At 46.3% G+C, this 27,754-nt stretch overlaps 1 protein-coding gene across 1 annotated transcript in view; it reads left to right on the top strand.

The window, feature by feature from the left end:
- The window catches only part of LOC311124376 (attractin-like), a gene marked incomplete at its 3' end in the record, with an annotated part of 141,431 nt that overhangs the window by 8,162 nt on the left and 105,515 nt on the right, over positions 1 to 27,754 (top strand). Inside the window, exon 2 of the mRNA XM_084198537.1 lies at positions 24,530 to 24,613. Within this exon, the coding sequence (XP_084054663.1) occupies positions 24,530 to 24,613 (84 nt within the window). The remainder of the gene's footprint in view (positions 1 to 24,529; positions 24,614 to 27,754) is intronic.

The following is a 27,754-nucleotide window of genomic DNA, read 5'->3' on the forward strand; positions in this document are numbered from 1 at the left end:
CCACTCAGACAGGCCAAAATCAGACAGGTGTGAATCAGACAGGTGTCTGGATTAGTCCACTGAGACAGGTGTGAATCAGACAGGTGTCTGGATTAGTCCACTCAGACAGGTGTGAATCAGACAGGTGTCTGGATTAGTCCACTGAGACAGGTGAATCAGACAGGTGTCTGGATTAGTCCACTCAGACAGGTGTGAATCAGACAGGTGTCTGGATTAGTCCACTGAGACAGGTGTGAATCAGACAGGTGTCTGTATTAGTCCACTCAGACAGGTGTGAATCAGACAGGTGTGAATCAGACAGGTGTCTGGATTAGTCCACTGAGACAGGTGAATCAGACAGGTGTCTGGATTAGTCCACTGAGACAGGCCTGAATCAGACAGGTGTCTGGATTAGTCCACTCAGACAGGTGTGAATCAGACAGGTGTGAATCAGACAGGTGTCTGGATTAGTCCACTGAGACAGGTGAATCAGACAGGTGTCTGGATTAGTCCACTCAGACAGGTGTGAATCAGACAGGTGTGAATCAGACAGGTGTCTGGATTAGTCCACTGAGACAGTGTGAATCAGACAGGTGTCTGGATTAGTCCACTGAGACAGGTGAATCAGACAGGTGTCTGGATTAGTCCACTGAGACAGGTGTGAATCAGACAGGTGTCTGTATTAGTCCACTCAGACAGGTGTGAATCAGACAGGTGTGAATCAGACAGGTGTCTGGATTAGTCTACTCAGACAGGTGTGAATCAGACAGGTGTCTGGATTAGTCCACTGAGACAGGTGAATAAGACAGGTGTCTGGATTAGTCCACTGAGACAGGTGTGAATCAGACAGGTGTCTGGATTAGTCCACTCAGACAGGTGTGAATCAGACAGGTGTCTGGATTAGTCCACTGAGACAGGTGTGAATCAGACAGGTGTGAATCAGACAGGTGTCTGGATTAGTCCACTGAGACAGACCTGAATCAGACAGGTGTCTGGATTAGTCCACTCAGACAGGTGTGAATCAGACAGGTGTGCATCAGACAGGTGTCTGGATTAGTCCACTCAGACAGGTGTGAATCAGACAGGTGTGAATCAGACAGGTGTCTGGATTAGTCTACTCAGACAGGTGTGAATCAGACAGGTGTCTGGATTAGTCCACTGAGACAGGTGAATAAGACAGGTGTCTGGATTAGTCCACTGAGACAGGTGTGAATCAGACAGGTGTCTGGATTAGTCCACTCAGACAGGTGTGAATCAGACAGGTGTCTGGATTAGTCCACTGAGACAGGTGTGAATCAGACAGGTGTGAATCAGACAGGTGTCTGGATTAGTCCACTGAGACAGACCTGAATCAGACAGGTGTCTGGATTAGTCCACTCAGACAGGTGTGAATCAGACAGGTGTCTGGATTAGTCCACTCAGACAGGTGTGAATCAGACAGGTGTGAATCAGACAGGTGTCTGGATTAGTCCACTCAGACAGGTGTGAATCAGACAGGTGTCTGGATTAGTCCACTGAGATAGACCTGAATGAGACAGGTGTCTGGATTAGTCCACTCAGACAGACCTGAATGAGACAGGTGTCTGGATTAGTCCACTGATACAGGTGTGAATTAGACAGGTGTGCATCAGACAGGTGTCTGGATTAGTCCACTCAGACAGGTGTGAATCAGACAGGTGTCTGGATTAGTCCACTGAGACAGGTGAATCAGACAGGTGTCTGGATTAGTCCACTGAGACAGGTGTGAATCAGACAGGTGTCTGTATTAGTCCACTCAGACAGGTGTGAATCAGACAGGTGTCTGGATTAGTCCACTCAGACAGGTGTGAATCAGACAGGGGTCTGGATTAGTCCACTGAGACAGGTGTGAATCAGACAGGTGTCTGGATTAGTCCACTGAGACAGGTGTGAATCAGACAGGTGTGAATCAGACAGGTGTCTGGATTAGTCCACTCAGACAGACCTGAATGAGACCGGTGTCTGGATTAGTCCACTGAGACAGGTGAAATTAGTCCACTGAGACGGTGTGAATCAGACAGGTGTCTGGATTAGTCCACTGAGACATGTGTGAATCAGATAGGTGTCTGGATTAGTCCACTGAGACAGGTGTCTGGATTAGTCCACTCAGACAGGTGTGAATCAGACAGGTGTCTGGATTAGTCCACTCAGACAGACCTGAATCAGACAGGTGTCTGGATTAGTCCACTGAGACGGTGTGAATCAGATAGGGGTCTGGATTAGTCCACTGAGACAGGTGTGAATCAGACAGGTGTCTGTATTAGTCCACTCAGACAGGTGTGAATCAGACAGGTGTCTGGATTAGTCCACTCAGACAGGTGTGAATCAGACAGGGGTCTGGATTAGTCCACTGAGACAGGTGAATCAGACAGGTGTCTGGATTAGTCCACTGAGACAGGTGTGAATCAGACAGGTGTCTGGATTAGTCCACTGAGACAGGTGTGAATCAGACAGGTGTGAATCAGACAGGTGTCTGGATTAGTCCACTCAGACAGACCTGAATGAGACCGGTGTCTGGATTAGTCCACTGAGACAGGTGAAATTAGTCCACTGAGACGGTGTGAATCAGACAGGTGTCTGGATTAGTCCACTGAGACATGTGTGAATCAGATAGGTGTCTGGATTAGTCCACTGAGACAGGTGTCTGGATTAGTCCACTCAGACAGGTGTGAATCAGACAGGTGTCTGGATTAGTCCACTCAGACAGACCTGAATCAGACAGGTGTCTGGATTAGTCCACTGAGACGGTGTGAATCAGATAGGGGTCTGGATTAGTCCACTGAGACAGGTGAATCAGACAGGTGTCTGGATTAGTCCACTGAGACAGGTGTGAATCAGACAGGTGTGCATCAGACAGGTGTCTGGATTAGTCCACTGAGACAGGTGAATCAGACAGGTGTCTGGATTAGTCCACTGAGACAGGTGTGAATCAGACAGGTGTGCATCAGACAGGTGTCTGGATTAGTCCACTGAGACAGGTGAATCAGACAGGTGTCTGGATTAGTCCACTGAGACAGGTGAATCAGACAGGTGTCTGGATTAGTCCACTGAGACAGGTGAATCAGACAGGTGTCTGGATTAGTCCACTGAGACGGTGTGAATCAGACAGGTGTCTGGATTAGTCCACTGAGACAGGTGTGAATCAGACAGGTGTCTGGATTAGTCCACTGAGACAGGTGTGAATCAGACAGGTGTCTGGATTAGTCCACTGAGACAGGTGAATCAGATAGGTGTCTGGATTAGTCCACTGAGACAGGTGAATCAGATAGGTGTCTGGATTAGTCCACTGAGACGGTGTGAATCAGACAGGTGTCTGGATTAGTCCACTGAGACGGTGTGAATCAGATAGGTGTCTGGATTAGTCCACTGAGACAGGTGTGAATCAGACAGGTGTGCATCAGACAGGTGTCTGGATTAGTCCACTGAGACAGGTGAATCAGACAGGTGTCTGGATTAGTCCACTGAGACAGGTGAATCAGACAGGTGTCTGGATTAGTCCACTGAGACAGGTGAATCAGACAGGTGTCTGGATTAGTCCACTGAGACGGTGTGAATCAGACAGGTGTCTGGATTAGTCCACTGAGACAGGTGTGAATCAGACAGGTGTCTGGATTAGTCCACTGAGACAGGTGTGAATCAGACAGGTGTCTGGATTAGTCCACTGAGACAGGTGAATCAGATAGGTGTCTGGATTAGTCCACTGAGACAGGTGAATCAGATAGGTGTCTGGATTAGTCCACTGAGACGGTGTGAATCAGACAGGTGTCTGGATTAGTCCACTGAGACAGGTGAATCAGATAGGTGTCTGGATTAGTCCACTGAGACGGTGTGAATCAGACAGGTGTCTGGATTAGTCCACTGAGACGGTGTGAATCAGATAGGTGTCTGGATTAGTCCACTCAGACAGGTGTGAATCAGACAGGTGTCTGGATTAGTCCACTGAGACAGGTGAATAAGACAGGTGTCTGGATTAGTCCACTGAGACAGGTGTGAATCAGACAGGTGTCTGGATTAGTCCACTCAGACAGGTGTGAATCAGACAGGTGTCTGGATTAGTCCACTGAGACAGGTGTGAATCAGACAGGTGTGAATCAGACAGGTGTCTGGATTAGTCCACTGAGACAGACCTGAATCAGACAGGTGTCTGGATTAGTCCACTCAGACAGGTGTGAATCAGACAGGTGTCTGGATTAGTCCACTCAGACAGGTGTGAATCAGACAGGTGTGAATCAGACAGGTGTCTGGATTAGTCCACTCAGACAGGTGTGAATCAGACAGGTGTCTGGATTAGTCCACTGAGATAGACCTGAATGAGACAGGTGTCTGGATTAGTCCACTCAGACAGACCTGAATGAGACAGGTGTCTGGATTAGTCCACTGATACAGGTGTGAATTAGACAGGTGTGCATCAGACAGGTGTCTGGATTAGTCCACTCAGACAGGTGTGAATCAGACAGGTGTCTGGATTAGTCCACTGAGACAGGTGAATCACAGGTGTCTGGATTAGTCCACTGAGACAGGTGTGAATCAGACAGGTGTCTGTATTAGTCCACTCAGACAGGTGTGAATCAGACAGGTGTCTGGATTAGTCCACTCAGACAGGTGTGAATCAGACAGGGGTCTGGATTAGTCCACTGAGACAGGTGTGAATCAGACAGGTGTCTGGATTAGTCCACTGAGACAGGTGTGAATCAGACAGGTGTGAATCAGACAGGTGTCTGGATTAGTCCACTCAGACAGACCTGAATGAGACCGGTGTCTGGATTAGTCCACTGAGACAGGTGAAATTAGTCCACTGAGACGGTGTGAATCAGACAGGTGTCTGGATTAGTCCACTGAGACATGTGTGAATCAGATAGGTGTCTGGATTAGTCCACTGAGACAGGTGTCTGGATTAGTCCACTCAGACAGGTGTGAATCAGACAGGTGTCTGGATTAGTCCACTCAGACAGACCTGAATCAGACAGGTGTCTGGATTAGTCCACTGAGACGGTGTGAATCAGATAGGGGTCTGGATTAGTCCACTGAGACAGGTGTGAATCAGACAGGTGTCTGTATTAGTCCACTCAGACAGGTGTGAATCAGACAGGTGTCTGCATTAGTCCACTCAGACAGGTGTGAATCAGACAGGGGTCTGGATTAGTCCACTGAGACAGGTGAATCAGACAGGTGTCTGGATTAGTCCACTGAGACAGGTGTGAATCAGACAGGTGTCTGGATTAGTCCACTGAGACAGGTGTGAATCAGACAGGTGTGAATCAGACAGGTGTCTGGATTAGTCCACTCAGACAGACCTGAATGAGACCGGTGTCTGGATTAGTCCACTGAGACAGGTGAAATTAGTCCACTGAGACGGTGTGAATCAGACAGGTGTCTGGATTAGTCCACTGAGACATGTGTGAATCAGATAGGTGTCTGGATTAGTCCACTGAGACAGGTGTCTGGATTAGTCCACTCAGACAGGTGTGAATCAGACAGGTGTCTGGATTAGTCCACTCAGACAGACCTGAATCAGACAGGTGTCTGGATTAGTCCACTGAGACGGTGTGAATCAGATAGGGGTCTGGATTAGTCCACTGAGACAGGTGAATCAGACAGGTGTCTGGATTAGTCCACTGAGACAGGTGTGAATCAGACAGGTGTGCATCAGACAGGTGTCTGGATTAGTCCACTGAGACAGGTGAATCAGACAGGTGTCTGGATTAGTCCACTGAGACAGGTGTGAATCAGACAGGTGTGCATCAGACAGGTGTCTGGATTAGTCCACTGAGACAGGTGAATCAGACAGGTGTCTGGATTAGTCCACTGAGACAGGTGAATCAGACAGGTGTCTGGATTAGTCCACTGAGACAGGTGAATCAGACAGGTGTCTGGATTAGTCCACTGAGACGGTGTGAATCAGACAGGTGTCTGGATTAGTCCACTGAGACAGGTGTGAATCAGACAGGTGTCTGGATTAGTCCACTGAGACAGGTGTGAATCAGACAGGTGTCTGGATTAGTCCACTGAGACAGGTGAATCAGATAGGTGTCTGGATTAGTCCACTGAGACAGGTGAATCAGATAGGTGTCTGGATTAGTCCACTGAGACGGTGTGAATCAGACAGGTGTCTGGATTAGTCCACTGAGACGGTGTGAATCAGATAGGTGTCTGGATTAGTCCACTGAGACATGTGTGAATCAGATAGGTGTCTGGATTAGTCCACTGAGACAGGTGTGAATCAGACAGGTGTCTGGATTAGTCCACTCAGACAGGTATGAATCAGACAGGTGTCTGGATTAGTCCACTCAGACAGACCTGAATGAGACGGGTGTCTGGATTAGTCCACTGAGACATGTGTGAATCAGATAGGTGTCTGGATTAGTCCACTGAGACGGTGTGAATCAGACAGGTGTCTGGATTAGTCCACTCAGACAGACCTGAATGAGACAGGTGTCTGGATTAGTCCACTGAGACAGGTGTGAATCAGACAGGTGTCTGGATTAGTCCACTCAGACAGGTGTGAATCAGACAGGTGTCTGGATTAGTCCACTGAGACAGGTGTGAAACAGACAGGTGTCTGGATTAGTCCACTCAGACAGACCTGAATGAGACAGGTGTCTGGATTAGTCCACCGAGACAGGTGAATCAGCGAATGACAACAGTTCCTCTCTCAATTCGGAAATCTTTCCAGCACTCCCCCTCGATTACCAAGAATTGGTGTGAAATAGAATATTGTCATGCTCTGATCCCATATCTCCACATAGTTTTGCGAACAGGCGTGCACGATGTATACTGAACAAAAATATGAACGTACGTTTTTCATGAGCTGAAATAAAATATCCCCGAAATGTTCCATACGCACAAAAAGCTTATTTGTCAAATTTTGGGCACAAATATGTTTACATCCCTGTTAGTGAGCATTTCTCCTTAGCCAAGATAATCTATCCACCTGACAGGTGTGGCATATCAAGAAGCTGATTAAACAGCATGATCATTACACAGGTGCACCTTGTTCTGGGAACAATAAAAGGCCACTCTACAATGTGCAGTTTTGTCACACAACACAATGCCACAGATGTCTCTAGTTGAGGGAGCGTGCAATTGGCATGCTGACTGCAGGAATGTCAACCAGAGCTGTTGTCAGAGAGTTGAATGTTAATTTCTCTACCATAAGCTGCCTCCAACGTCTTTTTAGAGAATTTTGCAGTACGTCCAACCGGCCTCACAACCGCAGACCACGTGTAACCACGCCAGCTCAGGACCTCCACATCCGGCTTCTCCACCTGCAGGATCATCTGAGACCAGCCACCCGGACAGCTGATGAAACTGTGGGCTTGGACAAACAAAGAATTTCTGCACAAACTGACAGAAACCGTCTCAGGGAAACTCATCTGCGTGCACGTTGTCCTCACCAGGGTGTTGACCTGACTGCAGTTCTGCGTCGTATCCGACTTCCGTGGGCAAATGCTCACCTTCGATGGCCACTGGCACGCTAGAGAAATGTGCTCTTCAAGGATGAATCCCGGTTTCAACTGTACCGGGCAGATGGCAGACAGCATGTATGGCGTTGTGTTGGCGAGCCATTTGGTGATGTCAACGTTGTGAACAGAGTGCTCCATGGTGGTGGTGGGGTTATGGTACACAATTCCTGATAGCTGAAAATGTCCCAGTTCTTCCATGGCCTGCATACTCACCAGACATGTCACCCATTGAGCATGTTTGGGATGCTCTGGATCGATGTGTACGACAGCGTGTTGCAGTTCCCGCCAATATCCAGCAACTTCGCACAGCCATTGAAGAGGAGTGGGACAACTTTCCACAGGCCTCAAACAACAGCCTGATCAACTCCATGCGAACTCTCTGCATGAGGCAAATGGTGGTCACACCAGATACTGACTAGTTTTCTGATCCATGGCCCTACATTTTTTTTAAAGGTGTATGTGACCAATGGATGCATATCTGTATTCCCAGTCATGTGAAATCCATAGATTAGGGCCTGATGGCTTGGGGGTAGAAGCTGTTAAGGAGCCTTTTGGACCTAGACTTGGCGCTCCAGTACCGCTTGCCATGCAGAATCAGAGAGAACAGTCTATGACTTGGGTGACTGGAGTCTTTGACAATTTTTTTTGCCTTCCTTTGACACCGCCTAGTAAATAGCTCCTGGATGGCAGGAAGCTTGGCCCCAGTGATGTACTGGGCTGTACGCAGTACCCTCTGTAGTGCCTTGCGGTCGGATGCCGAGCAGTTGCCATACCAGGCAGTGATGCAACCAGTCAGGATGCTCTCGATGGTGCAGCTGTAGAGCTTTTTGAGGATCTGGGGACCCATGCCAAATCTTTTCAGTCTCCTGAGGGGGAATAGGCTTTGGCGTGTCCTCTTCACAACTGTCTTGGTGTGTTCAGACCATGATAGTTTGTTGGTGATGTGGACACCAAGGAACTTGAAGCTCTCAACCTGTTCCACTACAGCCCCGTCGATGAGAATGGGGGCGTGCTCAGTCCTCTCTTTTTTCCTGTAGTCCACAATCATCTCCTTTGTCTTGATCACGTTGAGGGAGAGGTTGTTATCCTGGCACCACACGGCCAGGTCTCTGACCTCCTCCCTATAGGCTGATTTGTCGTTGTCGGTGATCAGGCCGACCACTGTTGTGTCATCGGCAAACTCAATGATGGTGTTGGAGTCGTGCCTGGCCATGCAGTCATGAGTGAACAGGGAGTACAGGAGGGGACTGAGCACGCACCCCTGAGGGGCCCCCGTGTTGAGGATCAGCGTGGCGGATGTGTTGTAACCTACCCTTACCACCTGGGAGCGGCCCGTCAGGAAGACCAGGATCCAGTTGCAGAGGGAGGTGTTTAGTCCCAGGGTCCTTAGCTTAGTGATGAGCTTTGTGTGCACTATGGTGTTGAACGCTGAGCTGTAGTCAATGAACAGCATTCTCACATAGGTGTTCCTTTTGTCCAGGTGGGAAAGAGCAGTGTGGAGTGCGGTTGAGATTGCGTCGTCTGTGGATCTGTTGGGGTGGTATGCGAATTGGAGTGGGTCTAGGGTTTCTGGGATGATGGTGTTGATGTGAGCCATGACCAGCCTTTCAAAGCACTTCATGGCTACAGATGTGAGTGCTACGGGTCAGTAGTCATTTAGGCAGGTTACCTTCGCTTTCTTGGGCACAGGGACTATGGTGGTCTGCTTGAAACATGTAGGTATTACAGACACCTCCCTGACCAAGGCCCTTCTCACCCAATTGCTCAGTTTGGCCCGACGGCCAGCTCTAGGAAGAGTCTTGGTGGTTCCAAACTTCTTCCATTTAAGAATGATGGAGGCCATTGTGTTGTTGGGGACCTTCAATGATGCAGAAATGTTTTGGTACCCTTCCCCAGATCTGTGCCTCGACACAATACTGTCTCGGAGCTCTACGGACAATTCCATCGACCTCATGGCTTGGTTTTTGCTCGACATCAAATTAAATCAAATGTTATTTGTCACATACACGTGTTTAGCAGATGTTATAGCGGGTGTAGCGAAATGCTTGTGCTTCTAGCTCCGACAGTGCAGTAATATCTAACAATTACACAACATATACCCAACACACACAAAAAAGTAAGGAATGGGATTTAAGAATATATACATACAGTGGGGAGAACAAGTATTTGATACACTGCCGATTTTGCAGGTTTTCCTACTTACAAAGCATGTAGAGGTCTGTAATTTTTTATCATAGGTACACTTAAACTGTGAGAGACGGAATCTAAAACAACAATCCAGAAAATCACATTGTATGATTTTTAAGTAATTAATTTGCATTTTATTGCATGACATAAGTATTTGATACATCAGAAAAGCAGAACTTAATATTTGGTACAGAAACCTTTGTTTGCAATTACAGAGATCATACGTTTCCTGTAGGTCTTGAACAGGTTTGCACACACTGCAGCAGGGATTTTGGCCCACTCCTCCATACAGACCTTCTCCAGATCCTTCAGGTTTCGGGCTGTCGCTGGGCAATACAGAATTTCAGCTCCCTCCAAAGATTTTCTATTGGGTTCAGGTTTGGAGACTGGCTAGGTCACTCCAGGTCCTTGAGATGCTTTTACGGAGCCACTCCTTAGTTGCCGTGGCTGTGTGTTTCAGGTCGTTGTCATGCTGGAAGACCCAGCCACGACCCATCTTCAATGCTCTTACTGAGGGAAGGAGGTTGTTGGCCAAGATCTTGCGATACATGGCCCCATCCATCCTCCCCTCAATACGGTGCAGTCGTCCTGTCCCCTTTGCAGAAAAGCATCCCCAAAGAATGATGTTTCCACCTCCATGCTTCACGGTTGGGATGGTATTCTTGGGGTTGTACTCATCCTTCTTCTTCCTCCAAACACGGCGAGTGGAGTTTAGACAAAAAAGCTATATTTTTGTCTCATCAGACCACATGACCTTCTCCCATTCCTCCTCTGGATCATCCAGATGGTTATTGGCAAACTTCAGACGGGCCTGGACATGCGCTGGCTTGAGCAGGGGTACCTTGAGTGTGCTGCAGGATTTTAATCCATGACGGTGTAGTGTGTTACTAATGGTTTTCTTTGAGACTGTGGTCCCAGCTCTCTTCAGGTCATTGACCAGGTCCTGCCGTGTAGTTCTGGGCTGATCCCTCACCTTCCTCATGATCATTGATGCCCCACGAGGTGAGATCTTGCATGGAGCCCCAGACCGAGGGTGATTGATCGTCATCTTGAACTTCTTCCATTTTCTAATAATTGCGCCAACAGTTGTTGCCTTCTCACCAAGCTGCTTGCCTATTGTCCTGTAGCCCATCCCAGCCTTGTGCAGGTCTACAATTTTATCCCTGATGTCCTTACACAGCTCTCTGGTCTTGGCCATTGTGGAAAGGAGAGTCTGTTTGATTGAGTGTGTGGACAGGTGTATTTTATACAGGTAACGAGTTCAAACGGGTGCAGTTAATACAGGTAATGAGTGGAGAACAGGAGGGCTTCTTAAAGAAAAACTAACAGGTCTGTGAGAGCTGGAATTCTTACTGGTTGGTAGGTGATCAAATACTTATGTCATGCAATAAAATGCAAATGAATTACTTAAAACTCATACAATGTGATTTTCTGGATTTTTGTTTTAGATTCTGTCTCTCACAATTGAATTGTACCTATGATAAACATTACAGACCTCTACATGCTTTGTAAGTAGGAAAACCTGCAAATTTGGCAGTGTATCAAATACTTGTTTTCCCCACTGTATATGGACAAGCAATGTCAGAGCGGCATGGACTAAGATACAGTAGAATATTATAGAATTTAATACAGTATATACATATGAGATGAGTAGTGCAAGATATGTAAACATTATTAAAGTGACTAGTGTTCCATTTCTTAAAGTGGCCAGTGATTTCAATAGGCAGCAGCAGCCTCTAATGTGCTAGTGATGGCTATTTAACAGTCTGATGGCCTTGAGATAGAAGCTGTTTTTCATTCTCTCGGTCCCATCTTTGATGCACCTGTACTGACCTCGCCTTCTGGATGATAGCGGGGTGAACAGGCAGTGGCTCGTGTGGTTGATGTCCTTGATGATCTTTTTGGCCTTCCTGTGACATCTGGTGCTGTATGTGTCTTGGAGGGCGGGTAGTTTGCCCCCGGTAATGCGTTCGGTAGACCCACCATCCTCTGGAGAGTCCTGCGGTTGTGGGCGGTGCTGTTGCCATACCAGGCGGTGATACAGCCTGACAGGATGCTCTCAATTGTACATCTGTAAAAGTTTGTGAGGGTTTTAGGTGATAAGCCACATTTCTTCAGCCTCCTGAGGTTGAAGAGACGCTGTTGCGCCTTCTTCACCACACTGTCTGCGTGGGTGGACCATTTCAGTTTGTCGGTGATGTGTACGTCAAGGAACTTGAAGCTTTCCACCTTCTTCACTGCGGTCTTGTCGATGTGGATAGGGGGGTGCACCCTCTGCTGTTTCTCCTTTGTTTTGTTGACGTTGAGTGAGAGGTTATTTTCCTGGCACCACACTCCCAGAGACTGATTTGGCAAAAAAGATTTGGCATGGGTCCTCAGATCCTCAAAAAATTATACAGCTGCACCATCGAGAGCATCCTGACTGGTTGCATCACCGCCTGGTATGGCAACTGCTTGGCCTCCGACCGCAAGGCACTACAGAGGGTAGTGCATACGGCCCAGTACATCACTGGGGCAAAGCTTCCTGCCATCCAGGACCTCTATACCAGGCGGTGTCAGAGGAAGGCCCTCAAAATTGTCAAAGACTCCAGCCACCCTAGTCATAGACTGTTCTCTCTGCTACCGCACGGCAAGCGGTACCGGAGTGCCAAGTCTAGGTCCAAAAGACTTCTCAACAGCTTCTACCCCCAAGCCATAAGACTCCTGAACAGCTAATCATGGCTACCCGGACTATTTGCACTGCCCCCCCACCCCATCCTTTTTACGCTGCTGCTACTCTGTTAAGTATTTATGCATAGTCACTTTAACTCTACCCACATGTACATATTACCTCAACTACCTCAACTAGCCGGTGCCCCCGCACATTGACTCTGCAACGGTACCCCCCTGTATATATAGCCTCCCTACTGTCACTTTATTTTACTTCTGCTCTTTTTTTTCTCAACACTCTTTTTTTGTTTGTTTTTATTTTTACTTTTTTTGTTTAAAATAAATGCACTGTTGGTTAAGGGCTGTAAGTAAGCATTTCACTGTAATGTCTGCACCTGTTGTATTCGGCGCATGTGACCAATACAATTTGATTTGATAAGAGGTAATGATTTAATAAGCACTGTCAACTGTGGGACCTATATATAGACAGGTGTGTGTGCCTTTCCAAATCATGTCCAATCAATTGAATTTACCACAGGTGGACTCCAATCAAGTTGTAGAAACATCTCAAGGATGATCAATGGAAACAGGATTCACCTGAGCTCAATTTCGAGTCTCATAGCAAAGGGTCTGAATACTAATGTAGATAAGATATTTCAGTTTTGTATTTTTAATACATTTGCTAAAATTTCTAAATCTGTTTTCACTTTGTCATTGTGGTGTATTTTGTGTAGATTAATGAGAAAAAAAAACAATTTAATCCATTTTAGAATAAGGCTGTAATGTAACAAAGTGGAAAAAGGGAAGGGGTCTGAATACTTTCCAACTGCACTGTGTCGTGACATGACTTACTTTAATGTATAACTGTTATTTATCGAATCAACTATGTTTAATTGTCACTCAATTAAATTAATAATGTAACAATTAACTCATCAGGAATTTGGGGCACCACGGAATAAGTTGTTTAACGAGTTACCATCTCCCGAATTAAACTCTTATCGATTATATATGTTATATCGATAAGAGGTAATTATTTAATAAGTGACTGTTATCAGTCTCATTCTGAATGTCGCATAATCCTTGAACCTGCAAGAACCCTAACCTTATTGATGAATCAGCAATACACAAATTGGCTTAATTATTTATTTATTTATTTACTAACTAAATAATAACACAATACAAGCACAAGCACACACACACACACACACACACACACACAGGTTATTGATTACTAACGTAATACAATGAAAACAGGTCCCTAGTGGACTGGACTAATAATGGCATGAATGCTTGGGTAGAAGGAGGGTCAGAGTGGAAGGGAGAGACAGAGATTCAAATTATCGTGGTTACTTTGGAAACTACGCTCAAGGAAATACAAATGCTTAAAACCCCACTAACAGCTCATTCGGATTAGAAATGCAACATGTATTTACGTGTAGCTCTCCACGATCGTTGAGTTGATGATGTAGGACTCTGGTTTGCCCAACAGAGATCCCAATGACCTTGGTAGAGTTTCTGGTCGTAGTGGTGGTTAGAATGGATACTTCAGCATACCCTGTAGTTCGTAGAGTTGATCTGTTAGAATAGATACCTCAGATGTACCAGCGGTTAAACATTTACATTTTACATTTTAGTCATTTAGCAGACGCTCTTATCCAGAGCGACTTACAGTTAGTGCATACATTATTTAATTTTTTCATACCCCCTGTGGGAATCGAACCCACAACCCTGGCGTTGCAAACGCCATGCTCTATCAACTGAGCTGCATCCCTGCCGGCCATTCCCTCCCCTACCCTGGACGACGCTGGGCCAATTGCGCGCCGCCCCTTGGGTCTTTCCCTCTTCGCCGCCCCATTGTCCTTCCCAACTCGTGTCTTTAGTGAAAGTTCTCTAGACGACTATCCATGCCAGCTGCAGACTGAGATGATAAGGTCTAGTGCATTGTCTTCTACTTCACCTTGTGTCGAGGTTGAGAGTTTCACCATTTTGCAATGGTCCCCACTTTCTTTAAGTCCCCACCGACCATTTCCCACATTCTTTGTGGTAGAAATATTGTTTCGTAGTCTACTTTTTGATGTTGGAGTTTTGGCGGGAAGAATCTCTGTTAACAAAGGGGTCCTTTCTCCCAATACTTCATGGCAAGGAAGAGAAAGTCTGCCCGGTATTTATGACCGGTCATAAAACTGGCCCCCAGGAGAGGGGGTGTTCAAACCTTTGCCTAGCCGGCATCTTTGATCCTCAGCCCATGAGGGCAAGTTATGACAACTGTATACAACAATGTTACTTCAATACAAGCAAAAATGTAATAGCCTAACAATTTTAAGGTGATTAGGTGATCTTATAGGCCTATATAGCAGTAACCTCAAGGGGTGGGGCCGAGAGTATTAATCTGGCGGAAGTGTTTGGAGCTGTTCAAAATAGGATATCATCGGGTCCCAGGTGGAATAAAATGAGTTGGTTGACCCTCGAATGGTATACTTAATATTTTCTAATTTTAGGAACAGCATCAGATCTTTGAGCCAGAGAGAGGCCAAGGGAGGGTTGATAGAGTTCCAATCCAATAAAACCCTTCTGCGGGCCAACAGGGAGGCAAAGGCAATGGCATCTAGCTGTCTATTGGTCAGAGAATTATTGTTGTTTGGTGCTACAAAAATAGCAATTTCTGCACTAGGCTCTTGGTTGTTTTAGTCTGTGTACTTGGCTGAGGCCATATGGTTGTTTTAGTTTCTACTTGGCTGAGGCCATATGGTTGTTTTAGTTTCTACTTGGCTGAGGCCACATGGTTGTTTTAGTCTCTACTTGGCTGAGGCCATATGGTTGTTTTAGTTTCTACTTGGCTGAGGCCATATGGTTGTTTTAGTCTCTACTTGGCTGAGGCCATATGGTTGTTTTAGTTTCTACTTGGCTGAGGCCATATGGTTGTTTTAGTCTCTACTTGGCTGAGGCCATATGGTTGTTTTAGTCTCTACTTGGCTGAGGCCATATGGTTGTTTTAGTCTCTACTTGGCTGAGGCCATATGGTTGTTTTAGTCTCTACTTGGCTGAGGCCATATGGTTGTTTTAGTCGGTCTACTTGGCTGAGGCCACATGGTTGTTTTAGTCTCTACTGGGCTGAGGCCATATGGTTGTTTTAGTCTCTACTTGGCTGAGGCCATATGGTTGTTTTAGTCTCTACTTGGCTGAGGCCATATGGTTGTTTTAGTCTCTACTGGGCTGAGGCCATATGGTTGTTTTAGTCTCTACTTGGCTGAGGCCATATGGTTGTTTTAGTCTCTACTTGGCTGAGGCCATATGGTTGTTTTAGTCTCTACTTGGCTGAGGCCATATGGTTGTTTTAGTCTCTACTTGGCTGAGGCCATATGTCTGTTTTAGTCTCTACTTGGCTGAGGCCATATGGTTGTTTTAGTCTGTACTTGGCTGAGGCCATATGGTTGTTTTAGTCTCTACCTGGTCTGTCTACAACCATATTCTGAATGCCAAGAGTGTGCAAAGCTGTCAAAGGTAAAGGGTGGCTATTTGAAGAATCTCAACAAGTGCTCAGCATATGTGGGAACTACTTCAAAACTGTTGGAAAAGCATTCCAGGTGAAGCTGGTTGAGAGAATGCCAAGAGTGTGCAAAGCTGTCATCAAGGCAAAGGGTGGCTATTTGATGAATCTCAATTTGTTTAAAACTATTTTGGTTACTACATGATTCCATATGTGTTATTTCATAGTTTTGATGTGTTCACTATTATTCTACAATGTAGAAAAAATAAAGAAAAACCCTTGAATGAGTAGGTGTTCTAAAACTTTTGACTGGTGCTGTATGTCTAGAGGACAACTATGGAACCCATAGGTTAGTTTGTTCTGATGTCTCTCTAGAGGGCAAAAGCCAAAGATTGGTCCTTTAGCTTGGTAGAACACACCCCTGGCCGTGCAGCGCACGTACGCACACCAGCCCTGTGTATTTAGATAACTGTTGTCAAGAATAGTAATTGCATCAGAGAGCATTCCCGGTAGTGTAGTGATATGTGCTCTGTGTTGTACCCACTGGACCTTGGACACCCAGGAGGATTACAACATTCAGATGATATGACGATTGTACTGCAGAGCGACGTGAAGAGCACAGAACTTCCTTCATCATGTTGTGTCCTCAGAGGCCTTGTGTGTCAGCCTCCCAAATTACACACTATTCCCTACATAATCAACTACTTCTTTTTTAAATTGTTTTAATTTGTAATTTGTAATTTTTATGGTTTGTAATATTTTTGACAGTAGAGCAGGAAATGAAGAGGGAGACTGACAGAGGGCGGAGACTGATAGTAGGGGCACAGACAGAGGGCGGAGACTGATAGTAGGGGCACAGACAGGGGGCGGAGACTGATAGTAGGGGCACAGAGGGCGGAGACTGATAGTAGGGGCACAGACAGAGGGCGGAGACTGATAGTAGGGGCACAGACAGAGGGCGGAGACTGATAGTAGGGGCACAGACAGGGGGCGGAGACTGATAGTAGGGGCACAGACAGGGGGCGGAGACTGATAGTAGGGGCACAGACAGGGGGCGGAGACTGATAGTAGGGGCACAGACAGGGGGCGGAGACTGATAGTAGGGGCACAGACAGAGGGCGGAGACTGATAGTAGGGGCACAGACAGAGGGCGGAGACTGATAGTAGGGGCACAGACAGAGGGCGGAGACTGATAGTAGGGGCACAGACAGAGGGCGGAGACTGATAGTAGGGGCACAGACAGAGGGCGGAGACTGATAGTAGGGGCACAGACAGAGGGCGGAGACTGATAGTAGGGGCACAGACAGAGGGCGGAGACTGATAGTAGGGGCACAGACAGAGGGCGGAGACTGATAGTAGGGGCACAGACAGAGGGCGGAGACTGATAGTAGGGGCACAGACAGAGGGCGGAGACTGATAGTAGGGGCACAGACAGAGGGCGGAGACTGATAGTAGGGGCACAGACAGAGGGCGGAGACTGATAGTAGGGGCACAGACAGAGGGCGGAGACTGACAGGGGGCGGAGACTGATAGTAGGGGCACAGACAGAGGGCGGAGACTGATAGTAGGGGCACAGACAGGGGGCGGAGACTGATAGTAGGGGCACAGACAGGGGGCGGAGACTGATAGTAGGGGCACAGACAGAGGGCGGAGACTGATAGTAGGGGCACAGACAGGGGGCGGAGACTGATAGTAGGGGCACAGACAGAGGGCGGAGACTGATAGTAGGGGCACAGACAGGGGGCGGAGACTGATAGTAGGGGCACAGACAGGGGGCGGAGACTGATAGTAGGGGCACAGACAGAGGGCGGAGACTGATAGTAGGGGCACAGACAGGGGGCGGAGACTGATAGTAGGGGCACAGACAGAGGGCGGAGACTGATAGTAGGGGCACAGACAGGGGGCGGAGACTGATAGTAGGGGCACAGACAGGGGGCGGAGACTGATAGTAGGGGCACAGACAGGGGGCGGAGACTGATAGTAGGGGCACAGACAGGGGGCGGAGACGGCACCGTAGTGCACGCTCTACTTTTGCACAGAGCCCTATTGAAGCCCGATGGAGTAGTGCATTATATTAGGGAATAGGGTGCCATCTGGTGTGTTCCCTAGCACACATACAGGCGGGTTTTGTCCCATCAAAACATTTAATCAGGACAGTTGTTGCTTAATACGTATAATGTGACTACGATGACGTTGTAAACAATAGCAAATTATCACGGCCATATACATGTCTTATATGGGCAGAAAGCTTACATTATTGTTAATCTAACCGAGGTGTCCAATTTACAGTAGCTATTACAGTGAAAAAAGACCATGTTTTTCATGGTACCTGGGCGGCAGGTAGCTTAGTGGTTAAGAGCGTTGTGCCAGTAACCGAAAGGTCGCTGGTTCAAATCCCCGAGCCGACTAGGTGAAAAATTCTGTCGATGTGCCCTTGAGCAAGGCACTTAACCCTAATTGCTCCTGTAAGTCGCTCTGGATAAGAGCGTCTGCTAAATGACAAAAAAAAAAAAAAAAAACATTGTTTGAAGATGGTGCACAACAAAACCCTTTTATCACGGCGACAGGTTTGATACATTCACATCTGAAGGTAGATAATGTCCTTACATTCAGTAATCTTGCTCAGATTTGTCATCCTGAGGATCCCATAGATAAAATCCAGCATAGTTTTGTTTGATAAAAGAAAATGTTGTATCCTAACACAATCCTTGTATAAAGCGTTTCGCCTGAATTCCGACTCGTTCAACTTGCAACAAAGCATTTCGACGTAATATAAACGCTACACCTGGTCTGTTTCACCCGGTCAAGTTCAGTTTTTCTGCGATCCTCAGATACTCAAGAAGGCAACTTTTTTCAGCATTCTGCATGATGTATACAGTGAGGGGAAAAAAGGATTTGATCCCCTGCTGATTTTGAACATTTGCCCACTGACAAAGACATGATCAGTCTATAATTTTAATGGTAGGTTTATTTGAACAGTGAGAGACAGAATAACAAAACAAAAATCCTGAAAAACGCATGTCAAAAATGTTATTAATTGATTTGCATTTTAATGAGGGAAATAAGTATTTGACCCCTCTGCAAAACATGACTTAGTACTTGGTGGCAAAACCCTTGTTGGCAATCACAGAGGTCAGACGTTTCTTGTAGTTGGCCACCAGGTTTGCACACATCTCAGGAGGGATTTTGTTCCACTCCTCTTTGCAGATCTTCTCCAAGTCATTAAGGTTTCGAGGCTGACGTTTGGCAACTCGAACCTTCAGCTCCCTCCACAGATTTTCTATGGGATTAAGGTCTGGAGACTGGCTAGGCCACTCCAGGACCTTAATGTGCTTCTTCTTGAGCCACTCCTTTGTTGCCTTGGCCGTGTGTTTTGGGTCATTGTCATGCTGGAATACCCATCCACGACCCATTTTCAATGCCCTGGCTGAGGGAAGGAGGTTCTCACCCAAGATTTGACGGTACATGGCCCTGTCCATCGTCCCTTTGATGCGGTGAAGTTGTCCTGTCCCCTTAGCAGAAAAACACCCCCAAAGCATAATGTTTCCACCTCCATGTTTGACGGTGGGGATGGTGTTCTTGGGGTCATAGGCAGCATTCCTCCTCCTCCAAACACGGCGAGTTGAGTTGATGCCAAAGAGCTCCATTTTGGTCTCATCTGACTCACTTTCACCCAGTTCTCCTCTGAATCATTCAGATGTTAATTGGCAAACTTCAGACGGGCCTGTATATGTTCTTTCTTGAGCAGGGGGACCTTGCGGGCGCTGCAGGATTTCAGTCCTTCACGGCATAGTGTGTTACCAATTGTTTTCTTGGTGACTATGGTCCCAGCTGCCTTGAGATCATTGACAAGATCCTGCCGTGGAGTTCTGGGCTGATTCCTCACCATTCTCATGATCATTGCAACTTCACGAGGTGAGATCTTGCATGGAGCCCCAGGCCGAGGGAGATTGACAGTTCTTTTGTGTTTCTTCCATTTGCGAATAATCGCACCAACTGTTGTCACCTTTCTCACCAAGCTACTTGGCGATGGTCTTGTAGCCCATTCCAGCCTTGTGTAGGTCTACAATCTTGTCCCTGACATCCTTGGAGAGCTCTTTGGTCTTGGCCATGGTGGAGAGTTTGGAATCTGATTGATTGCTTCTGTGGACAGGTGTCTTTTAGACAGGTAACAAGCTGAGATTAGGAGCACTCCCTTTAAGAGTGTGCTCCTAATCTCAGCTCGTTACCTGTATAAAAGACACCTGGGAGCCAGAAATCTCTCTGATTGAGAGGGGTTCAAATACTTATTTCCCTCATTTAAAATGCAAATCAATTTCTAACATTTTTGACATGCGTTTTTCTGGATTTTTTTTGTTGTTATTCTGTCTCTCACTGTTCAGACATTGGGGGACAACAAAGCTACAGACCGGCAGAGGGCGAAAACGACTCTCTACTGACCGGGATGACCGCCAACTCATTCGAATGTCACTCAAGAACCGTAGGATGACATCAAGTGACCTACAAAAAGAATGGCAAACGGCAGCTGGGGTGAAGTGCACGGCGAGCACGGTTCGAAACAGGCTCCTAGGGGCAAAATACCATAAGGATTGGACGGTAGAGGACTGGAGTAAGGTCATCTTCTCTGATGAGTCCAATTTTCAGCTTTACCCAACACCTGGTCATCTAATGGTTAGACGGAGACCTGGAGAGGCCTACAAGCCACAGTGTCTCGCACCAACTGTGAAATTTGGTAGAGGATCGGTGATGATCTGGGGGTGCTTCAGCAAGGCTGGAATCGGGCAGATTTGTCTTTTGTGAAGGAAGCATGAATCAAGCCACGTACAAGGTTGTCCTGGAAGAAAACTTGCTTCCTTTTGCTCTGACATTGTTCCCCAACTCTGAGGATTCGTTTTTCCAGCAGGACAATGCGCCATGCCACACAGCCAGGTCAATCAAGGTGTGGATGGAGGACCACCAGATCAAGACCCTGTCATGGCCAGCCCAATCTCCAGACCTGAACACCATTGAAAACTTCTGGAATGTGATCAAGAGGAAGCTGGATGGTCACAAGCCATCAAACAAAGCCGAGCTGCTTGAATTTTTGGGCCAGGAGTGGAATAAAGTCACCCAACATCAATGTGAAAGACTGGTGGAGAGCATGCCAAGACACATGAAAGCTGTGATTGAAAATCAGGGTTATTCCACCAAATATTGAATTCTGAACTCGTCCTAAGTTAAAACATTAGTATTGTGTTGTTTAAAAATGAACATGAACTTACTTTCTTTGCATTATTCGAGGTCTGCCAACACTGCATCTTTTTTTGTTATTTTGACCAGTTGTCATTTTCTGCAAATACATGTTCTAAATGACAATATATTTATTTGGGAATTTGGGAGAAATGTTGTCAGTAGTTTATAGAATAATACAAAAATGTTATTTTTACCCAAACACATACCTATAAATAGTAAAACCAGAGAAACGTATATTTTTGCAGTGGTCTCTTAATTTCTTCCGCAGCTGTATGTGTGTGAATTGATTGATTTTATATATATATATATATATATATATATATATATATATTTATATATATATATATATATATATATATATAAAATCAATCAATCTCAATCATTATAATGAAATATTTGTACCAATAGTAAATAAAGCACTCAAACCACAGCATTTCATAGTCAACATAAAATACACAGGCTATACGTTGTGGGTCTATATAAAAGCCAGTGGAGGCTGGTGACGGGAGGATTGTTCATAATAATGGTTGGAATGGAGTGGCTTTTTATATAAATATAGATAAACCTACAATGTATTAGCATAGACTGTGTATTTGATGTTGACTTTGACATGGCTTTCGAGTGTCTTATTTACTATTGGTACACATATATAATTATAGTGATTGTGTTTATATGTTTATAGATGTGTTGTTCATTTGCTGTATTGATGCAGGGCTCTCCCCCTGCTAAAATAAAGTAATAGTAAAACTGGAATGTTAATTTTTAAAATTTTTATATTCAATAGTGTCAATGACTCAGATGACCATTTTAGGACCTTTCTCTGACACCCGCCTGGTATAGAGGTCCTGGACTCCAACACCATCATTAAGTTTGGTGAAGGTGGTAGGCCTGATCATCGATGAGACAGTCTATAGGGAGGAGGTCAGAGACCTGGCAGTGTGGTGCCAGGATAACAACCTCTCCCTCAACATCAGCAAGACAAAGGAGCTGATCGGGGCCTACAGGAAATGCAGGGGCTAGCACGACCCCATTCACATCGACGGGGCGGGTGGAGCGGGTCGATAGCTTAATGTTCCTCGGTGTCCACATCACTAAGGATCTATCATGGTCCAAACACGCCAACACAGTCGTGAAGAGGGCACGACAACGCCCCTTTCCCCTTCAGAACGTTGAAATTATTTTGCATGGGTCTTCAAATTCTCAAAGTTCTACAGCTGCACCATTGAGAGCATCTTGACTGGCTGCATCACCGCCTGGTATGGCAACTGCTTGGCACCCTACCGCAAGGCGCTACAGAGGGCAGTGCATACGGCCCATTACATCACTTCCTGCCATCCAGGACTTCTATACTAGGTGGTGTCAGAGGAAGGCCCTCAAAAATTGTCAGACTCCAGCCCCCCAAGTCAGTGTTCTCTCTGCAACCGCATTGCAAGTGGTAACAGCTTTAACCCCCAAGCCCTAAGACTGCTAAACAGTTAGTCCGCTATTTGGTTAACTACACTGAACAAAAATATAACACAACATGCAACAATTTCAAAGATTTTACTGATTTTATAGTTCATATAAGGAAATCAGTCAATGTAAATACATTCATTAGGCCCAAGTGCAAATATTTCTTAACCTGTTTTTGCTGCTTTGTCATTATGGGGTGTTGTGTGTAGATTGATGAGAAAAAAATAATTTAATCAATTTTAGAAAAAGGCTGTAATGTAACAAAATGTGGAAAAAGTCTAGGGGTCTGAATACTTTCCGCTTTGACCATGATGAAGTTATTAATTACACTTTGGATGGTGTATCAATACACCCAATACACTACTACTAACTCAGTTGCCAGAGAGGAAGGAAACCACTCAGGGATTTCACCATGAGGCCAATGGTGACTTTAAAACAGTTACAGAGTTGAATGGCTGATAGGAGAAAACTGAGGATGGATCAACAACATTGTAGTTACTCCACAATACTAACCTAAATGACAGTGAAAAGAAGGAAGCCTGTACAGAATTTAAAAAATCGAAAACATGCATCCTGTTTGCAATAAAGTAAAACTGCAAAGAAATTAACTTTTTGTCCTGAATACAAACCGTTATGTTTGGGGCAAATCCAACACATCACTGAGTACCGCTCTTCATTTTTTCAAGCATGGTGGTGGCTGCATGCTATCGGTATGGTGGTGGCTGCATGATATAGGTATGGTGGTGGCTGCATGCTATCGGTATGGTGGTGGCTGCATGCTATAGGTATGGTGGTGGCTGCATGCTATCGGTATGGTGGTGGCTGCATGCTATCGGTATGGTGGTGGCTGCATGCTATCGGTATGGTGGTGGCTGCATGCTATCGGTATGGTGGTGGCTGCATGCTATCGGTATGGTGGTGGCTGCATGCTATCGGTATGGTGGTGGCTGCATGCTATCGGTATGGTGGTGGCTGCATGCTATAGGTATGGTGGTGGCTGCATGCTATCGGTATGGTGGTGGCTGCATGCTATCGGTATGGTGGTGGCTGCATGCTATAGGTATGGTGGTGGCTGCATGCTATCGGTATGGTGGTGGCTGCATGCTATCGGTATGGTGGTGGCTGCATGCTATAGGTATGGTGGTGGCTGCATGCTATAGGTATGGTGGTGGCTGCATGCTATCGGTATGGTGGTGGCTGCATGCTATCGGTATGGTGGTGGCTGCATGCTATAGGTATGGTGGTGGCTGCATGCTATAGATATGGTGGTGGCTGCATGCTATAGATATGGTGGTGGCTGCATGCTATAGATATGGTGGTGGCTGCATGCTATAGATATGGTGGTGGCTGCATGCTATAGATATGGTGGTGGCTGCATGCTATAGATATGGTGGTGGCTGCATGCTATAGATATGGTGGTGGCTGCATGCTATAGATATGGTGGTGGCTGCATGCTATAGATATGGTGGTGGCTGCATGCTATAGATATGGTGGTGGCTGCATGCTATAGATATGGTGGTGGCTGCATGCTATAGATATGGTGGTGGCTGCATGCTATAGATATGGTGGTGGCTGCATGCTATAGATATGGTGGTGGCTGCATGCTATAGATATGGTGGTGGCTGCATGCTATCGGTATGGTGGTGGCTGCATGCTATAGATATGGTGGTGGCTGCATGCTATCGGTATGGTGGTGGCTGCATGCTATCGGTATATCGGTTCAGTCTGCTTTAGCACAGCCAAAACCTGGTTCAGTCTGCTTTCCAACAAATTCACTTTTCAGCAGGACAATAACCTAAAAACACAAGGCCAAATATACACTCAGAAATGGGAGTCGACCGGGCCGTTTAAACGTTAAGAAAAATGGTCCATATGTTACATCTATATCCTTTTCCTTACATAGTGCTTCTACCCTGGTCTCCTCTTTTGTGTGGTTCCACTTTCTTGGCCACTGGTTGGTGCTGCTGATGAGAGCTTCCTTAAAACATGACTGATTCTGCTGCTTTTTTCTCCTATTGGCTGACTGGCCTGACCTCTGACCTCTTCTCTCTCTCTCCTATAGGTTGACGGGCCCCTCAGGGTTCCTGACAGACGGACCAGGAAACTACAAGTACAAGACCAAGTGCACCTGGCTGATCGAGGGAACGTGAGTGACAAACACACTCACTCATTCACTCACACACACACACGTTACACTATAGACTCATAGAAACACAACAACATGCCTCTACCCTGAAAGACAGGACCAATATATCTAGCCAAGCTACAGAATAAACCAAAAAGATGTTTACGGTATTCATTAAAAGTTCTATGAAGTGATGGACCTAATGGATGTTCTAAGCGTTATAATAGGATAATATACACTACCAGTCAAAAGTTTGGACACTTACTCATTCCAGAGGTTTTCTTAATTTTTTTTACTATTTTCTACATTGTAGAATAATAGTGAAGACTTCAAAGCTATTAAATAACACATATGGAATCAGGTAGTAACCAAATAAGTGTTCCAACAATTCAAAATATATTTGAGATTCTTCAAAGTAGCCACCCTTTGCCTTGATGACGGCTTTGCATACTCTTGGCATTCTCTCACCCAGCTTCAAGAGGTAGTCATGGGCAGTGCAGGGTTGGGTGGTATACCGAATTTCACGATATACCGGTATTGATGCACGGACTGGTTTTTACTTTACTTTCTATAACGGTATTTACAGTTTTGGTTTGTTAAATGTGATACCCCGTGTGTAACGCACATTTTTATAGTTTACTCCGCTACTTGAGTCATCTCTCTCTCTCTCTCTCTCTCTCCATGCCGCTTTCCACACAGACCTAGCCCCGCCCCCTGTCACTCAAGGAGCACATTTGTAGTTCACTTTGCGTCTTAGTATGAATCTACTATAGTGTCTTTGTACTCCCTGACGAAGGACATGCAGCCGGAACGCGTCAAGAGTTTAAAATATTTGTTTCCATTGAACATGCAAATAGTCTGTTTTAATTATATGAAGAGTGCCCTTTCTTTTTGATGACCAATTTACTCCTTTTACCAAAGAGCACATTCTGTCTATTCTGTACCTTAGCAGCACTTCCATTTTTTCTACAAATAAATCTATCGATACTGTTTTCACTTTGCTTCTTAATATAAATCAAATTATCCAATCCACAATATTTATTACAAATGGATTTATAAAGCCCTTTTTACATCAGCAGATGTCACAAAGTGCTATACAGAAACCCAGCCTAAAACCCCAAACAGCAAGCAATGATGTAGAAGCATGGTGGCTAGGAAAAACTCCCTAGAAAGGCAGGAACCTAGGAAGAAACCTAGAGAGGAACCAGGCTCTGAGGGGTGGCCAGTCCCCTTCTTGCTGTACCGGGTGGAGATTATAACAGTACATGGCCATTAAGGCCAGATCAAAAGTTCATAGATGACCAGCAGGGTCAAATAATAATCACAGTGGTTGTAGAGGTTGCAACAGGTCAGTACATCAGGAGTAAATGTAATTTGGCTTTTCATAGCCGGGCATTTAGAGGTTGAAATAGCAGGTGCGGTAGAGAGAGAGAGAGAGTTGAAAACAGCAGGTCTGGGACAAGGTAGCAGGTAGTCTGGTGAACAGGTCAGGGTTCCATAGCCGCAGGCAGAAGAGTGGAAACTGGAGCAGCAGCACGACCAGGTGGACTGGGGACAGCCAGGAGTCATCAGGCCAGGTAGTCCTGAGGCATGGTCCTAGGGCTCAGGTCCTCCGGGAGGGGAGGGAGAGAGGGAGAGAGGGAGAGGACTGGGGACAGCCAGGAGTCATCAGGCCAGGTAGTCCTGAGGCATGGTCCTAGGGCTCAGGTCCTCCGGGATGAGAGGGAGAGAGGGAGAGGACTGGGGACAGCCAGGAGTCATCAGGCCAGGTAGTCCTGAGGCATGGTCCTAGGGCTCAGGTCCTCTGGGAGGAGAGGGGGAGAGACAGCCAGGAGTCATCAGGCCAGGTAGTCCTGAGGCATGGTCCTAGGGCTCAGGTCCTCCAGGAGGGGAGGGAGAGAGGGAGAGGACTGGGGACAGCCAGGAGTCATCAGGCCAGGTAGTCCTGAGGCATGGTCCTAGGGCTCAGGTCCTCTGGGAGAGGGAGAGAGGGAGAGGACTGGGGACAGCCAGGAGTCATCAGGCCAGGTGGTCCTGAGGCATGGTCCTAGGGCTCAGGTCCTCTGGGAGGAGAGGGGGAGAGACAGCCAGGAGTCATCAGGCCAGGTAGTCCTGAGGCATGGTCCTAGGGCTCAGGTCCTCCAGGAGGGGAGGGAGAGAGGGAGAGGACTGGGGACAGCCAGGAGTCATCAGGCCAGGTAGTCCTGAGGCATGGTCCTAGGGCTCAGGTCCTCTGGGAGAGGGAGAGAGGGAGAGGACTGGGGACAGCCAGGAGTCATCAGGCCAGGTGGTCCTGAGGCATGGTCCTAGGGCTCAGGTCCTCTGGGAGGAGAGGGGGAGAGACAGCCAGGAGTCATCAGGCCAGGTAGTCCTGAGGCAGGGTCCTCCAGGAGGGGAGGGAGAGAGGGAGAGAGGGAGGGGAGGGAGAGCGTGTTGCTTGTATAAATCAAGAGGAATAGAAGAACCATGAATATGTTAGCTACATGAAGTAGCTAGATTTAAGGATCTCCTAGGAAACACTTATCAACACTTTGGTTCCTACTCTGTCACAATAACTTCTCCCTGGCATTTTCATTCGTTGTCATGTCAAACAACGCTGTATTCAAAGTGTCCACTATTATATTCTTACTATAGAATTAGAATAATCATTCTATTTCCATGATGTCATCAGTTCACCCAAGTGTTTTGCTCAAAATCGCAAGTCAAATCGCAATTACAACATTTGGTAAAAAATAAGGCCTAGATCGTTTGCCCATATCGTGCAGCCCTATGTGTGTACATGATCTCCAATGAGTGCAAACATTTATGAAAATTCAGATGTTTATGGGGGGGGTTAATTGAACAGTATAAAACAATCAGAATGGAGAAAGACCCTTGACTTTTTCCACATTATGTTACGTTAGTCTTAATCTAAAATTGATTAAATTGTTTAGTTTTTCTCATCAGTCTACACACAATACCCCGTAATGACAAAGCAAAAATAGGTTTTTAGAAATGTTTGCTAATTTTATAAAAATACAAAAAACTGAAATATCACATTTACATAAGGACTGAGATCCTTTTCTCAGTGCTTTGTTGAAGCACCTTTGGCAGCGATTACAGCCTCGGGTCTTCTTGGGAATGACGCTACAAGCTTGGCACACCTGTATTTGGGGAGTTTCT

Source organism: Coregonus lavaretus, assembly GCF_964263955.1.
Source record: "Coregonus lavaretus genome assembly, contig: HAP1_SCAFFOLD_517, whole genome shotgun sequence".
In the NCBI taxonomy this organism is placed as follows: domain Eukaryota; kingdom Metazoa; phylum Chordata; class Actinopteri; order Salmoniformes; family Salmonidae; genus Coregonus; species Coregonus lavaretus.